This window comes from Nothobranchius furzeri, chromosome 1 (genome assembly GCF_043380555.1).
Source record: "Nothobranchius furzeri strain GRZ-AD chromosome 1, NfurGRZ-RIMD1, whole genome shotgun sequence".
In the NCBI taxonomy this organism is placed as follows: domain Eukaryota; kingdom Metazoa; phylum Chordata; class Actinopteri; order Cyprinodontiformes; family Nothobranchiidae; genus Nothobranchius; species Nothobranchius furzeri.
Genome location: NC_091741.1, coordinates 88,376,900 through 88,393,589, shown reverse-complemented (window position 1 = coordinate 88,393,589; position 16,690 = coordinate 88,376,900). Strand labels below are relative to the sequence as shown.

Below are 16,690 nucleotides of genomic sequence, written 5' to 3'. Positions count from 1 at the left end.
ATAATGTGTTGACTCCTCCGGCAGCCATCTCCTCGTGATTTCAGGACACATACTCACGGCGAGGCGTCTTTTAACTATCATGGCCCTCGCCTATGAAATGGGCTGCCGGGGGAACTCAGGACCGTAAAGAATGTTCACATTTTTAAAAACAGGCTCAAGATCCACCTTTTTTGTTTCAGCTTTTAACTGATCACTATTTATTTAGTCTGTTGAACTGCATTCTTGTTTTTATTCATCTGTTTATTTTTTTACAGTTAAGTTTTATTACACATTTCTATTTTATTGTTTTATTATCTCCATAATCTACTTGTATTAGTTATTTTTACTAGCTCTTATTTTACATATTATTTATTTTATTCGTTCCAGTGTTTCCTCTGTGGAGCCCTCTGCCTCGGGGCTGGTGGTCAGCGGCGGCTGCCTGGACGCTCCCTGCGAGTGCTTGGGGATGGTGGGGGTTTCTGCCCTCCATCCCTGGGTGCCCGGGGTCGGTGCTTCGGCTGCTGCCGTGGAACTGCTGCTGTAGAGGCAGATGGCTCCCCTGATGGCGAGTTGTTCATTACCTGAGCCAACTGAACTTGGCCAAATGTTTACTCTTGTTGATTTATCTGCTATGCATACGAGTGTGTGTGTGTGTGTGTGTGTGTGTGTGTGTGTGTGTGTGTGTCTGTGTGTATGTGTGTGTGTGTGTGTGTGTGTGTGTGTGTGTGTGTGTGTGTGTGTGTGTGTGTGTGTGTGTGTGTGTGTGTGTGTGTGTACCTGGGAAATGGGCTGCTTTCTCTCTGGGATTAATAAAGTATTTTTGAATAGAATTATAATTTTTTAATAACTTTTATATGGGTGGGAAAGGGATGGAATATAGGTTTTATGGGGTCATTTTTATCTGTAAAGCACTTTAAGTTGCATCATTTGTATGAAAAATGCTATATAAATACATTTTTGATTGATTGATTGATTGATTGACTACAAATACACATCACAAAAGTGACATCATCAAGTCAGACACAAAGAAAAACAGAGGGTAATGAAGACTGGAAAGGGGGGAGGCTTAGGCTCCCTATAGTTTGTTGCACCAGGATGCTCTAATAACCCATCATTAGCTTCTAGTCTGAAGTGTGATCAGCTATGTGCCATCTCATTATAAAGACAAGATTATTGCTTATCAAACAACTTTTAATTCACTTTGTAACCTGTTAATACAAATGCTACAGTCAGATGGAGGTACACACCTAAAACCAAAAATAAACTGCACACAAAAATGACTTGTGTTCACAAGAGGCATGGTGGCAAGGTTTAAGCGCTTCATCTTCCAATCTTAACTCAGGAAATGGCAGGAGACACCAAGGTACGCCTCTGTAGCACGGCTGGTCCACACGTTAGCAGTCAGGGGATCATCGACAGCTCTGAGGGTCTGCTTTATCATAAAGATAAAATATATTAAAGTTAGTTTATTTGCCTAATTAATAATTCTGTTATATCAAATAACGTAGGTTAAGAGTTTACTCAAAGAAAATGTATTATCCTTCAAAAATATTAGTTTCTTGATTGCTCCATCAGCAACCTTCTTATTTTACCATAAAACGCATTATATTCTAATGTTTATTTTATTTATGTTTAGAGAGAAACAGAGACAAAGACGCGATGCATTGTGCGTGCGCACACACACACTTTAAAGGTTGTTTCATCTTTCTTTACCACCATGGTGATGAAATGGGATCAGGCTAATAGGTAGGTAGTTGTCGTGGCATCCTGGGTTAAACTGCTTAATGATCTGTTTGAAACCTTGATCACTGACCATGGACAGGAGGCTTGTGTCCAGCCTGCTCACAATGGCCTCAGTCAGGACAGTAGCTTGCTGAGGTGTGCACGTAACAAACTCATCCATTGAAGAGGAGCACGTTTATTAACACTGTAACATAGTGGGATGAAATAAATCATGAGTGAGCCTATTAATCAATTAGAGCAAAAATATGTGACATACAAACGTGTTCTAAAGGTAATACCATTGCCTCCACTACTGGGGTTGCTACGCCTATGAATACAAGTAACTCTCTGTTGATGTTAGCAGCTAACAAGAGGTAGACTTACCGAGGTGACTCTTTGTTCTCCGCCATGACATGCTTCCGTTTAAGGTGCTCGTGCATCGCCAATATGCTGCTGTGAAAGGAGAGTTTAACTTTGCAGAACTTGCACTCTACATGCCTTTCCTTTGTTGTTGTGCTCACATGTTTTCTGTCTCTGGTGACAAAGGCTGATCTGGATGGCCACTACTGCGCATGCGCCTCGGAGATAAAGCGGCGGCTGAGCCACTGGGCTGAGCAGAAACAAGAAGCAACTGCCGAACGTGCTGCAGCAGGCGAGATAAAAAAAATGTTTATAAAATAAATGACGTGTTGACTATTAAATTAATAGTTCACTGTTTCATTTGTCGACGTCGTCATGACGAGTCGACTAATTGTGGCAGCCTTAGTTTGATTTCAATGAGGTATAAATGCCACGTTACAACACTAAGCTAACTGCTAAAAACCCTCTGAAAGCTTTTTGCAGCGTGGACACGTGAAAACAGTATAAAACTGTTAATCTGTTGTTTTATGGCTGTCTCTAAGCAACTGTTTAATAAAACATTCAGTAATCTCTTACCTGTTAGAAAGTAATTGCCGTAAACGCCAGCATTGTCTGTATCAGCTCCTGTCGTAAACCGTAGATTACTGATCCACTTCTGCAGCCTTCTTTCAGTACGTTTTATCTTTAATTAAGCCATTTATGGTGCACTACATTCAGGAAGCACAAATAACATATGTCGTTCGTTGTCCTGATTAGAGTGATTGTAATAACCGTAGACCGCATAGTATTTCAGCATTTTAACGCCCAGTCACCAAAGTAAGTAGTGTTTTGTCCAGCGCCGGCTACTTCTGGACCCCCATCTGCATTTGGTGACATATATGCAATGCCATGTGAACCCCAGCAATAATGAGGACTCTTTGAGGGGTAAACTGCAACAGGAAAATCACACAGATGTCTCAAATTATTGAGTTTTCACCTATGCAAAATTCTAAAAAAAATAAATTTACTGCTATACCAACTGAGAAATTGTGCTTTTTTTCCCCTCTGTTTGTGTCTCCAACTATATTTGTAGCCCAGAGAGGCATGGGTTTTGATCTTCACATGCTTCATCTGCAAATGAATGAAATCGCTTGTGAACAAATCCAGACGCAACACATCAAACCTGCGTAGCTGCAAAAAGTCCACAAAAAGCGAGCGGAACAGAAGGTTAATGGGGGTCGCGTTTTCATTCATAGGGGTCCATGAGACAATCCCTTCATGTAAAAGACGAGGCAGAAAATCCACTGCCATCATTCGAGGCAAAGTTCAATTGATGCTACAGAAGTCAACATGAGCCATGTCAGTTGGTTCTTTTTGTCTTCTCTGTTCCAGACAATAATCTTCCTCCACAACTCAAAAAGGAAACACTGTTCATACAGCAGTTCATAACTCTGATGTGTAATAAAGGAACTTTGGGAGATACGTCAGTCCAATACACTAGTAATGGCTAATGTTTCCCTTATCAATCAGGCTGACCCAATAATTAAAGTAATGCCAGCTGAATCTATTCAATCATAGAGATAAACTCATTATGTTTGTATGACCAATCACTGATCATCCAGCTTCAGCTCTTCTGTGTTTGGGTCTGACCCAAGTTAGTAAATTTAAGTCCTCCATTAGATTTGTGCCTCTTCTAGTGTCATTTTAAATGATTATTTGTTTATTTAACCATCACTAGATTACCAGCAACAGAAATGCTACTAAAAACGCATTATTTAAAGCTGGAAAAAGACTGAGAAACCATTTAATGGCTCAAGAACCTTTACAGGTGTTTCTATTTGCAATTATAAATTTTAGCTGATTGAGGTGTTGTTAAATATCACAAAACGACTGAATAGTCTAGACTAGTGTAAGGTTCCTGCTTGTAGTTCCTCCAGTTATGTGCCCATTTATTTCAATTATTCGGTTTTATAAAAAATTTAGACATACATTTTATTGTATTCCAGTTATTACTCATTTATATTTCAGCATTGTAGTAATGTACAGTAAATAAAGTACATTTAATTAAGAGGGGAACCCATTTTTCTTACATTCTTTAATGAACAAAAGTAATGAAATAGTTATTTTCTCGGCAATTAGTTACCTTTACAATTTTGTAACTTGGTAAGTAACTGAGTTACTTTGTTGACAAAGTAATCAGTAACTTTAGCTAATTACTTTTTCAAAGTAATGTTCTCAATACTGTTCATAACTTTAAAGAGTAACTTAACCCAAAATTTTTTTTTTTTGCAAATTAACTGTATAATTGTTTTTTACAAATGCAATCTTTCTGTTTCCGTGCATTTTTGACATGTGTGTGTAAACTTGATTAAATCTAGAATCTAGGTCTAAAAATGTCTTAGTGCTGCCCTCTGTGGCAGAACAGCGGCTACTGCATTTTAAACTTGTGATTGACGGGCTGGAACAATTTCACGTCATCTGTACAGTCTCCTTCCATTCCCCCTCCCTCCCAGGTTGGAAATTCCCCACACTTGGCCATGCCACTCAGTGCCTCCTATGATGGCTGCTGATTCTGGAAAACGCACTGTTCTGGTTCTCTTGGACCTTTCTTCAGCCTTCGATACAGTTGATCATCAGGTTCTGCTGATGAGACTGAGGGACCACATTGGACTATCAGGGACAGTCCTTCAGTGGTTCTCCTCTTATTTATCAGAACGTAGCTTTAGTGTTACAGCAAACCAAATAAGGTCAGAATCTGCAGAATTGTTGAGTGTAGTGCCCCAAGGCTCCGTCCTGGGTCCTGCTCTTTTCTTGTTGTATTTGACCCCTTTGGATAAGATCATTCAAAGGTTTAGTGACGTTTCATTCCACCTATTTGCTGACGACATTCAGCTATACTGCTCTTTTAAGCAGTCTGAGCTGAATAAGTTAGACTCTTTTCTCCACTGTTTAGTGGAGATAAAGAAATGGCTTAATGAAAATCCCCTGCAGCTAAATGCTAACAAAACAGAAACTTTGGACGCCCCTGTTGGTTCTGTCCTGGAGATTAAGCAGTACCTGGGTGAATTGGGCCAATCTGTGAAGTTAAGCCTTAGAAATTTAGAGGTAATCTTTGACAGTGAAATGTCTTTCGTGCAGCACTGTAAGCAGCTAACGAGAAACTGCTTTTTTCAACTAAGGAACTTCTCGAAACTTAGACGTACGGTGTCAAGAAATGATTTGGAGCTCCTCATTCATGCCTTTGTGTCATCCCGTTTAGACTATTGTAATAGTTTGCTTTCTAGTCTGAACAAGGAGCTCCACTGTCTGCAACTAGTGCAGAACTCTGCTGCAAGAATCCTGATGCGCACGAATAGGAGGTTTCACATATCCCCCATCCAAAAGGAACTTGATTGGCTGCCTGTGTCTTTTACGTTCAAGTTTAAGATTTTGGTTTTGGTTTTCAGAGCCCTGCATGGACAAGCTCCCTCCTACATTAGAGAACTGATCCAACCCTACACCCCTATGCGGGCTCTGAGGAGTGGGGATCTTAATCTGCTTAAAGTTCATCGCACTTACTATCGCACTAGAGGTGACCATTCATTTAAAGCTGTAGCTCCTAAGCTCTGGAATAACCTACCCCTCACTCTGCGTTCTATTGATTCTGTCGACAAGTTCAAGAGCGAGCTTAAGACTCATTTATTTGTCCAGGCATCCGTCTAGTTATTTTCGGCCTGTTATGTTTTCTGTGTGGTCTTGGCCTTTTATGATATGTTTTTATATTTTTTTATTAATTGTTTTTATGTACTGTTTTAATTCACAGTTTTTATTTTCTCTTTTCTTGTTGAAACTTTTAAAATGTTGTCAAGCACCTTGTGGCTTATGCCTGGGAAAGGTGCTATACAAGTAAAGTTTACTTACTTACTTACCTCCTGGCAATGCCCATTTTCATGGCATTTTTCCAAATCTTGACTAGGGGGGGAGTTACATTTTCTGATGGTGTGCAGTCCCTCTTTAACTAGTCATATAGTTAATTAACAATTAAATTTTCAATTAGTTGCATTGTGTGATAATACATTTTTTAATTTAATGCATCCTTTTGCAAATATTAGATGAGTTGTTTTCATAGTTTTACCTCTAGCCTTCCTGCTTTTGTCTCTGCACGCTGACTGAATTTCTCTGTATTTAGTCCCAACTAGCCACCGTTTAGGTTTGCTTTTTGGTGTGGAGTAAAAAGTGCACCATACATTTTGAGAGCTGTTGAAAACTTGTCCAACTTAAAATCACTTCAGAGGACAAAAGAGAAAAGCTGAAATGTTCCACTGAAGGGTAGCACTTCAGCTGAGCTCAATGTGTAAGTGATATTTTCTTTTGGTTCAAAACTGCAAGAATTATCCACTCATATTTAATTTGATACACTCCTGGTATTAAATGTCAGACGCTTCTCCATAATAGCATCCAAACAAGGTATTTGTTGGTTTGGAGAAGGGAAACCGATGCTTCCGTGCTACACTGCGCTGACGTTTTCCATGACTGCTCCAAATGAAATGAGACACTGCAGTTTTCCAACCTTGAAGATTATTTACCATGCCTTGAAACGCAGCAAATAGGTTTGTCTTCTTAATGTTAGAGTGTTTAGGTTTAACTAAGGACTGATACCAAAGGGAGGATTAGTGCTCAAAACTGGAAAAATGTGTCAGCGCTCCACACATCCCAATGGTGACATATGGTGACCTAGAAGATGATATTTATCCAGGGTCTCGATATTTTACAGTATTTAAATGTCAAACATACACACAAGCTAACTTCTAACTAATGTGGCGTGTTGTGTAGAATTAAAATACTCGTGTGGCATCACAGACGTTGCCCTTTTGAACTGCATGCTGATGAGACAGATGGTTCCTGTCCTCTGTAGCCCAGAGGACTCTGTGTCCAAGATAACATCAAATAAATAAATGATAAATGACCCGCATTGTATAGCACCTCTCAGAGTAAGGACTCCAAAGCGCTTTACACCACAGTGTATCATTCACCCATTCACACACACATTCACACACTGATGGTGATGAGCTACGATGTAGCCACAGCTGCTCTGGGGCGCACTGACAGAGGCGAGGCTGCCGAGCACAGGCGCCACAGGTCCCTCCGACCACCACCAGGAGGCAAGGTGGGTTAAGTTGCCCAAGGACACAACAGCAGAATTCTCTGTTCGAGGCCGGGATCGAACCTGCAACCTTCCGATTACTGGACAACCCGCTCAACCTGTTGAGCTACTGCTGCCCCCTCAAAATACATCTGAATTACTGCTTCTCCCTTTGTTTCAGTCACACAGTAAACTGTGATGTTTTTGTTTTGTATTTGTATACAAGATAGTTAAGTTTAAGGCTTTAACTTATATTCAATAAAAGTTAGACATGATCTAAGAAACAGTGTTGTAAACTGGTATTGTTTATGTTCCAATGAGTCAAAGGTTTAATCTTTTAAAGGGATCTTGGTAGTTGTTTTGGGGTTTTCCTACAACGATTTTTAATAATTTCATTATGACGTTGGCAGCTTTGTCATTTATCCTCATGTCTTTGCCTCTTTTAACTTTCAAGCCATTGTTTTGTTTGGGAAACTACTGAACTGTGTTCTATGAAATAATAAAGTATAAAAGGGTACATAACTCAATGGATGAACCAGTGCTGCATATCATTGCAGTCTATAAAACATTTAAAACTGTATCTTTTAAGAAATTCCATTCAATCGTGTATATGTACAGTTTGATTGTATTTCACTTTATGAAGCAATTTGGGTAGCAGTCACTGTGCTAAAGGTGCTAATCAAAGTTTACCTTGCTAGCAACAAAATGGCCAGAGATCTAACTTAAAATCTAAACTTCACAAATTCTTCTGGTAATAGTTTTAAGTAAATGTCATACTTAATCTATTTTATTCTTTGAGTCGATTTTTTACTCCAGAACATGTCAAGCTCAGCAGTTCAGAAGGGACCAGAAGGAAACCAAACAGAAGCAGCAGAAAACATCCAACAACTTATAAAACTGAAAAACCCATTCAGATTTCCTGAAACACGTAACTACTAAAAAATTATTACGTCATTTCCTGTGAAACGTCCACAGTCGAGCTAAGCAGAACCAAAAATAAACACCAGACATTTTGAATACATGCTGCCGTCTTTTCCCTAGCTTGTTACCATGTGAACTGGCAAAATCATGAATAGTTTTGAGTTTTCTGGTGATTTCATGACCTCGCAGGATTTGCGGTTTGGAACCAACAAAGGGATGCTCTGCTGAGCTTGCGGTGAAATTGCGCCTATTTCTCATCGGGGAAAAGGCCAGGTAAGCCATAAGAAACCCTTTGAAAAACCCGATGAGCAACAGATCCAGACTACTTAAAAATACAAGAAATGTTGGCTCATTAACAAGAAAATACATTTACTAGGTTTGTTGAATTTAACACGTTAATTACGATAATTGGCAAAAAATAAGCGTTTATAAAAATGAAACATTTGCTTGCCCCCAAATTTTTTTTTGGGGGGGGGGGGGGGGGGGGTTGAAATTTAGCAGCTAAATATATGCCTTAAATATCAATAAATATAGTCAAGCTGCATCTCTACAAAAACTTCAGAACTTTGGCTCAAGACCAGGCTTCAAACACATTTAACACTACAATCAATTGATTGATCAGCAATCCTGCTACATGCATGAGTGTTTTTGCCTTAATTTCTGTCTCTAACACTGCTAAAAATCTAATTTTACACACACATCCACCCATTTTGAAGCTAAATATGTATCTCCCAATACTATACAAATAGAAATTCACAGAGACAGAGATCAGAGAGCAACAAAAACAGAAATTGTTTTTTCCCAGCAGATCTCCAAAAAGTGTTTTACCCTTGATGTTTCACCTTGAAAAGTTTGTTTTATCCAGACCTTATTATCATTGTGTCAAACTGACACAGAGCAGTTTAGATGGAAAACACAACCATTTTGACCAAAAAACAGGCTTACAACTCAAAAATCCAGTAAGACTTCTCTTTTTCCTGGTTTGTGTACATCTGTGTTATGATGAGTCTCATTGGATGACTGAGCTGTCAATCCAATTTTGGTGAGTAACGCTTCATTCTATTGGCCTTAAAGCCTGATGCACACGAGAGCGCACTGCTGAGCAAACGGCCTCGAATGACTGTTCGCTCAGCAGATACCTCGCTGTGTGCGCCTAATTTTCATAGAGTTTTCGACAAACCGGTTTGATATTTTCACCTCACGGGGGGTAGAAACTCCTCGTGTGAGCACTACGTGAACTCCAGATTGAGCTGAACTATTCTAGTGGCCAATCAAAGCGTGTTCTCTGCTCACATGATTCAAAGATGTAATCAGATGCAGCCCCCTGCCCTGTCTGCATGTCAGAAAAATAAACAAAACGTTACCTTGCGGATCCATGGGCCCATTGTTTCCACTACCCTCTTGAAGGATTCAGGATCCAGTCGGTGCTACTGTCGGAAGGAATCTGGGTCTTCAAGGTGCATCTCTTGGAGTAGATTGGCATAAATTCCTTGCCTGGCCTTTCTTTGCAGCCACCGTACCCGTACTCTCATAATCTTGAAATGATGGTGGCGGCGACGCCTAATCAACAAAACAAGTAGAAGCATTTGCTCCATTTCCAACTCTGTCTCTGTTTTGTTTATTTTTTCTGACATGAAGACAGGGGGCTGGTATCTTGGAATCATGTGAGCGGAGAAAGCGCTTTGACTGGCCACTAGAATAGTTCAGCTCAGCCGGCAGCTCACGTAGTGTGCACACAATGTTATTTTACCCCTCGTGAGGCGAAAAATATCAAACCGGTTTTATTTTCACCTCAGCGTCTCGTGAGGCAGAAAACTCTGTGAAAATTTGGCGCACACAGCGAGGTATGCTGAGCCAACAGTCATTCAAGGCTGTTTGCTCAGAAGTTTGCTCTCGTGTGCGGCAGGCTTAACAATCCAAAAGGTATCAGTCACCTGAATTGACCAATCAAACATGAAGACATAGGCTGTAGCATCTGGAATAGCTCCATCCTATGCCAGCAGCATTCTTTACAAAGACCGTGCAGCAGCAGTTCAAAACAACTTTATTTTCCTGTTATAGATGTACAATTTAAAAGCATTTTTAGAAATTGAAAGAGTGTGAGCTTACAAATTTAATGAGCACGCCTTTTTTTTTATTCTCTACCTCATTATTTTTGATAGGAAAAATAGCTTTTGGGGAAAATTTTCTTGACCAATTAAAATGTGATTAATTAAGATTAACTGATTACAAAGCCTCTAATTAATTTGATTGATTTTTCAATCGAATCCCACCCCTCATACTTACAAAATGAAGAGTAGTTCAGCACTTTTGCACAACCCTGTATGTTTACTTATATGTTTGTAACTCTCTGACTGATCTTTAACAGGTCTTTTTGATCAAATTCAATAAAAGCAGTGAAACATTGAAACAGCAGATAAGCTGTGGAATAAATGAGCAGCTGCGGTGTGCGGACATAAAAAAGGTTAATTTCCTGCCCTTGAAGTTTGTTGTTGATGCGTACCCTGAGCTCAGCACCCGTCTAGATTGAAGAGTGAAAACAATGTCGGCAGGTGTGCGTTTGATCAAGCTGAATGACATTTACCCAGGTACCCTTGAGACTGAGTAAGCACTGGAAAGATCTTTTGTTGCCTCACCTCTGACAAAAAAAAAATCTCTAAAGCTGAATGAATGCACGCTTGGTTACTCAGCATTGTGGGATGCTAGCAAATGGAGATGTGTACCCAATGATGTTTGTGTGGTTTTCCTTCCCACTTGGCTCTGCTTTTATACGTGTCTATCTCCTGTGGCTTCCTCCCAAAGACAATAGGATTTTTTGCTACTTTTGTCTTTCTTTTCTTCGAGCTCTAAGCATCATTTTCTCTCTCATTTCTTTTGTTTTTCTCCCTCCCATTCTTCCTCTTTTTTCTACCCTTACCTCTCCCTAATTAACACCTACCATAGGCTCTATCTGACTTGGTAAACCTCCAAGGACAGAGCTGGAAAAAGAGACAGCAAGAGGGAAACAAATACAATAAGACATCAGAGAAATCAAGTGAGAAAGTGAGAAATGGAAAACAGCCAGAATCAAACTGTTGCTTTTGGATATGAAGCTTCATCCAGTCAGTCGCTGGAAATATCCAAAATCAGAGGTAATGGACCAAAGATTAAAAAGTAAACCAGGGAAATCAGCATAAACATCGTTTGTATGGGATTTTAAATGATGGTTCAGATCATTTGAATCAAGAATCAGGAAGCTTTTATTGTCATTGTACCAGCGTCTCAGTACAATGAGATGACAGTTTCAGAACAACCCGTCCAATCAGGCTGAGTGTGGGCAGGCGCCTTTAAAGGGAGCCTAAGTCTCCTCCCTTTCCAGTCGGCTTGAGGGTCTTCGGAAGAACGAAAACATTTTATCCAATTTAAGATGGGCGCTGCAGCCAATTATCCTTGTTACACAAAAATGGCTAAAAATCAGCCAATTTTACAGATATTGAACCAAAATTTGGTGTGATGGTAGCAAGTAGTCATTCCCAGCAGATGCTCCCTGTGCACACACTACATAAAATCTTCATCAGATCAAGCATATTGTCAGTTTCATATTACAGTAAATAAAGACTGAGCAATGAAGGAGAATGACATTATTTGCTAAACTTGACAAAAATAGCTAGACCATCTGTATTTCTCAACACGAGATTACAGGAGTTGGATCCTGAATCCTTAAGAGGGTAGTGGAAACAGTGGGCCCATGTATCCACAAGGTAACATGAGTTGTGACCTTTGGCAAGAAAACAAAAGTGAGGTCTTTAACATTCAAATAATGATTTGGTTGTATTCAACACCAAATAGGTGCAGCAGCTAGTCGTAGCTAGCTGTAGCTCTTCTGGTGCAACCTGGGGTAATTCCACCAGAATATCATAAAATATTTTGGGAATTACTATGAAATGTTTAACTGACACAACTGAACACAGCTTATGAAATGACATTTGCATAAAAAGCTATGCAATCTTTTAGACTGGAAATTTTTAAGAGTACTGTTTTGCTCTTTGGGCTGGTAGGATGCTCTAGCTGTGCTGTCCTAACTAATCTCTATTCCTTCAAACTGAAGCTGTTTACAACAAGTAATATATTAATTGTTTATAACCCTTCTAGCGAAAGTCACTTCAAAAGGTCGGAGCTGTTTCTTTAATGCTGTCAGACACGAAGACACAACCAACAGCTCTCTAGAAAGCATCTGTCTTGGCAGAGTCACCAGAGACGTCAAGAGAACATCAAACAATGCCTAAAATCTCAAAGTGCTCTGTGTGTGTGTGTGTGTGTGTGTGTGTGCGTGCGTGCGTGCGTGCAAAATGACAGGACATAGGTGAGCTGCTCCTTTTGACACGTTCTGCTGCAGCTTGTGTTTTTAACAGTCAGGGTGGAGCCTGTCTGTTAGTATGTGCGTGTGTGTGTGTGTGTGTGTGTGTGTGTGTGTGTGTGTGTGTGTGTGCGCGCGCGCGCGTGTGTGTGTGTGTGCGCGTGTGGAGACTGAGGGCTCCAACAGATCTTTTTGGGCAAGCGAATGCACTGTTCCACTCTGATAAATGAATGCACACTAAGATGCATGCAGACCAGTGTGTCCTAAATATTTCACCATAGCAACTGGAGGAGAAAACAAATGCAGGAACACACACAAACAAATTGGAAGGTTAAAAATGGCAGCATGGCTGTGGGAGCGATTGCCTCTGAAAGGCTGAAGCTGTTTGACCAAATTAAGACAAAGAAAACAACCACAGGCAAATGTACACCACCCAAATTTGCAAGCAATAACACACACACACACACACACACACACACACACACACACACACACACACACACACACACACACACAGAGTTGACTCATGCCCCCCACCCCCCCACCCCCACCACGTGTGTGTGTTTAGTGAATGTGGGCACTGCATTAGTAGCATAGATGTATTACAAATATTGATCAGCAGTTGACGTCTAAACATCTCGCACACACACACGTGCGCACACACACACACACACACAAAGCACTGACTCAACAATACACAGAAAAATGACTGTTTGAATCAGCAGCACTCCAAAACAATAAATTATGAACTATTGACTTCACACCTGTGTGCAGAAAGATGAAGAAGAAAACAGGCAGACAGACACACACTGAGCAGCATGCAAACACACCATGAACACCTGCCACAACAAAGACCTGTCTGTAGCCAAACACAAAGAAAAATGGAAAAATGTACGCAAAACAGTCACAAGAACACGAACAAACACACACAAACACACTTTTTGGCTGGTAAAACACACTGCAACATCTGATTAAAAGATTTCTATTTTTACATTCAATTATTTGGTGCATGAACATGTTTTTGGAAGTAAAATGTGCCATTACTAACAGCTGAGGCCTGCAAGTATCTTGGCAAGACATTCCTGTTACACAACGAGAGGATCAGACAGGTTGTGACTCACCTCCACCTCCTCCGAGCAGAGTCTTGTTGGCTAAAAGACAGAAAAATAAAAAGACGTGAATTTAATTGAACAATACATAACAGACTGACATAAATATGGCTTTAACTTTGTCACAGAGGGCTGGAAAAATGAAGCAATGAGTCTAAGTGAATAGATATAAAATGTTTTCTATAAATCCACTAAAAAGGTATTCATTATATATATGGCTGCTCTTTTTTACATCAAACCAATGAAAAGTACCAACAAGAGCTTGTGATTAAACTCCACAAATCCTGATTCTGGAGCTGTCAGCAAAACCTCCAATACCCACGCCCCTTCCATAATTCCACCTTGAATGAATGTGCTGAACTAATCAGAGATGAAGGTAATCACACCGACGGTGAGCCGCACGTCTAACATTTTACCAACACTGTTCTTTTTTTCCTGAGAGAAAAGGTTTTAGACACATGTCTGTGACAGACTGCAACAATATTTGCTTTAAAAACCAGGAATAAGAGGATGCCACTGTGATTTTTTCTTATATTGATGCTATTTTCACTTTGCTGGCTTTGTTGAAACTTTTTAGCTTGACAAATGTTTCAAGTATTTTGAAAATGATAAAAGTGATCATTAAACTATTTAATGTTATGAGCAAATAATGTCTTATCATACTGTAAATTTTACATCATTAGGTTATTGTGTCACATGTATTATAATATTCTGACTGTAACTGTTAGCTTCTATGCTAATTTCCACAGTAAATTAAATTCCATGTAATGTAACATGGCTGATGTACAAAGGTTATTTAAATAACATTTGAATGAATCATTATGGCGTTCTGAGGTCATAGGTCTATTAGACTGCAGTAAGCCACTTTGTAACACGCGCTCCCTCAGAACTAGTCTCTTTTTCTCCAAAATGAGGGTGTTTGAACACCTGTCTTCAACAGGTAAGAGGTCAATTATTTAGCCTTCCCTTTCATAGACAAATCATAAAGTGAAGTACATCAGTAACATGATTACGCTGACACACTCTGACTCTTGTTTACTGTTGATTTATGAATCAGATTCATTCTAGTTCATTCTCCAATTGCATTTTCGCTCCAAATCCCTCCAGATTGGCCAACGATAAAATCTAGAGCCACAGATGTATGATAATAACTATAAACTATGAATGCACTATTGACCAGTGTTGAATTCAGGGTTGTGTAACAACAATCAGTCATTTAAAGGAGCGAATCCCTAATTTAATCAATACATATGCAGTGGTCTCTAGTTGGAATGAATGCCTTGTAAGTTGTTCTCGGGTGGAAAAATATACCAGTGCACCATTTCTTGGAACTAAAAGTTGCCTGCATCACAGCTGAGCGACCGCAGGTTCTGGAGTCTTATTCCTGCAGGAGATAGTATACAGTAGGAGACTATTTTCATGTTCAGCCTTAACGAAAAATTGATTAAAATCAGAAAAAAATCATTTAAAAAATGGGTTTTCAGTGTTCCACACCTTTAGCAGTGTACCACCATCTGTTTTAGTGCAGTTTTATAATAATTGGAGTGTGTAATCATGCTGTAATCAAGTCCATTGCTTGCTCGCTCTGAACTGTTGAAAATTCACAATACAGATTCTGTGCACACACATTAAACCCTGATCACATCAACATGTTACAAGAAAAGAAGTTTTAAACCCATTATAATAAATATACATCATTAGAAGGTATTTCTGTTTTGTGAGTGAATAAAAAAGGTAAATGTGGGACTCGGGAGTGACTGTCAACCCAAACCGTGCACGCAGTTGTGCGCACCATCAAGAGAGCACATATCTCTTCTTGTCCTTTTATGCCTAGTTTTATGGCACTTCTCTCTCACATGTGACCAAATGACTAAAGCAAGTCTCTTGGGGAATGGGGAAAGAGAAGATGGGAAACAGTATCAGAGGAGTTAAGTGTTGCAGTTTGAGGACCATCTGTTGCAGTTGTTGTGTCCTTGGCCAAGACACGTAACCTCCCTTGCCTCTGTCAGTGCGCCCTAGGGCAGCTGTGGCTACATTGTAGTTTATCACCACCAGCTTGAGAATGTGTGTGAGCATGGGTGAATTGTACAGTGCCTTGGGGGGTTGTTGAGCCCTAGAAGGAGCTATTTAAATACAGGTAACTAAACATTTATGTTTTTCTGTAGAACATTCTGGACAACATTTGTCATTGTTTTGGATTGTTGCAACAATAAACATACCTTTTCATAAAGAAAGCATATTTGTCTGCTCCCATTAGAAACATGAAGAATGCCATTCTATAGTTCTATAATTTATAATCTGTTATTAAATTCCGGTAATCACAATTAAAATTTCTGGTTTATTGATGTTCTAATAAATACAAATAAATTAATCACAATTAAAATTTCTGGTTTATTGATGTTCTAATAAATACAAATAAATTAATCACAATTAAAATTTCTGGTTTATTGATGTTCTAATAAATATAAATAAATTATTCCTATAATCATTGATACTAGTCTATTCTGAAAAGTAATTATAATCAGAATTTTTGTCTTTGTCACAAAGTTATAACAAAAACATTTTGGGTCATTCCATTCCTTACAAATCTAAAATTAAAGCATAATAAAACCCTCTGCTGCACATTACTGCAGCAGTCTTTACTTTGTTAGAAACTCTAAACTCTGAAGCTCAGACTTTTGGAGGTCTTGGAAGCTGGAAGACAGGAGGAAAAAAGCAAATCTTTTGCATATATTTACTTGCAGTGCATGTAATGTTTCACCGCGTTCATCCATTAGAACAGGCTTGTAATTGGTTTCAGCACTTCTTATCGGGATTGGTGCTCGGTGCTCCTCGGGGGCTCACAGTGGTGCTGGTTTTCCCAATCAGTGAGTTAATTTCATTCACGTGGAATCAGTGGTGCAGGGCTGTCCCTGATTTGATGGATAAAATAAGAACCAGCGGACTTTAAATCTCGTCACTGAGGACCGAGAGGCACAGTGAGTGACTTCACTGCCGACGAAGCTAAGAACTAACTCATGCTGAGTCCACAGTCCAAATGCTTACAAACAATTGAGACAGAAGAAATAGAGAGAATACCATTCAATTTGTCTTTTAGTTATGAAAACGTCCCTCATGCAGCAGCTTTTACCTGGATAGCAGAAACATAACTACAACCAAAAC

The 16,690-nt window shown here is 39.5% G+C and overlaps 1 protein-coding gene and 1 long non-coding RNA gene across 2 annotated transcripts in view; both read right to left on the bottom strand.

The window, feature by feature from the left end:
• macrod1 (mono-ADP ribosylhydrolase 1) overlaps positions 1-16,690 on the bottom strand; it is a 273,972-nt gene that overhangs the window by 98,939 nt on the left and 158,343 nt on the right. The window contains exon 5 of the mRNA XM_054739144.2: positions 13,541-13,570. Coding sequence (XP_054595119.2) covers positions 13,541-13,570 — 30 coding nt within the window. The remainder of the gene's footprint in view (positions 1-13,540; positions 13,571-16,690) is intronic.
• Positions 1,242-2,687, bottom strand: LOC129162877 (uncharacterized). The gene is made up of 3 exons (XR_008562864.2): positions 2,086-2,687; positions 1,793-1,906; positions 1,242-1,411 (listed from the first exon to the last, which is right to left on the bottom strand). It is a non-coding gene; the product is annotated as an uncharacterized lncRNA (long non-coding RNA).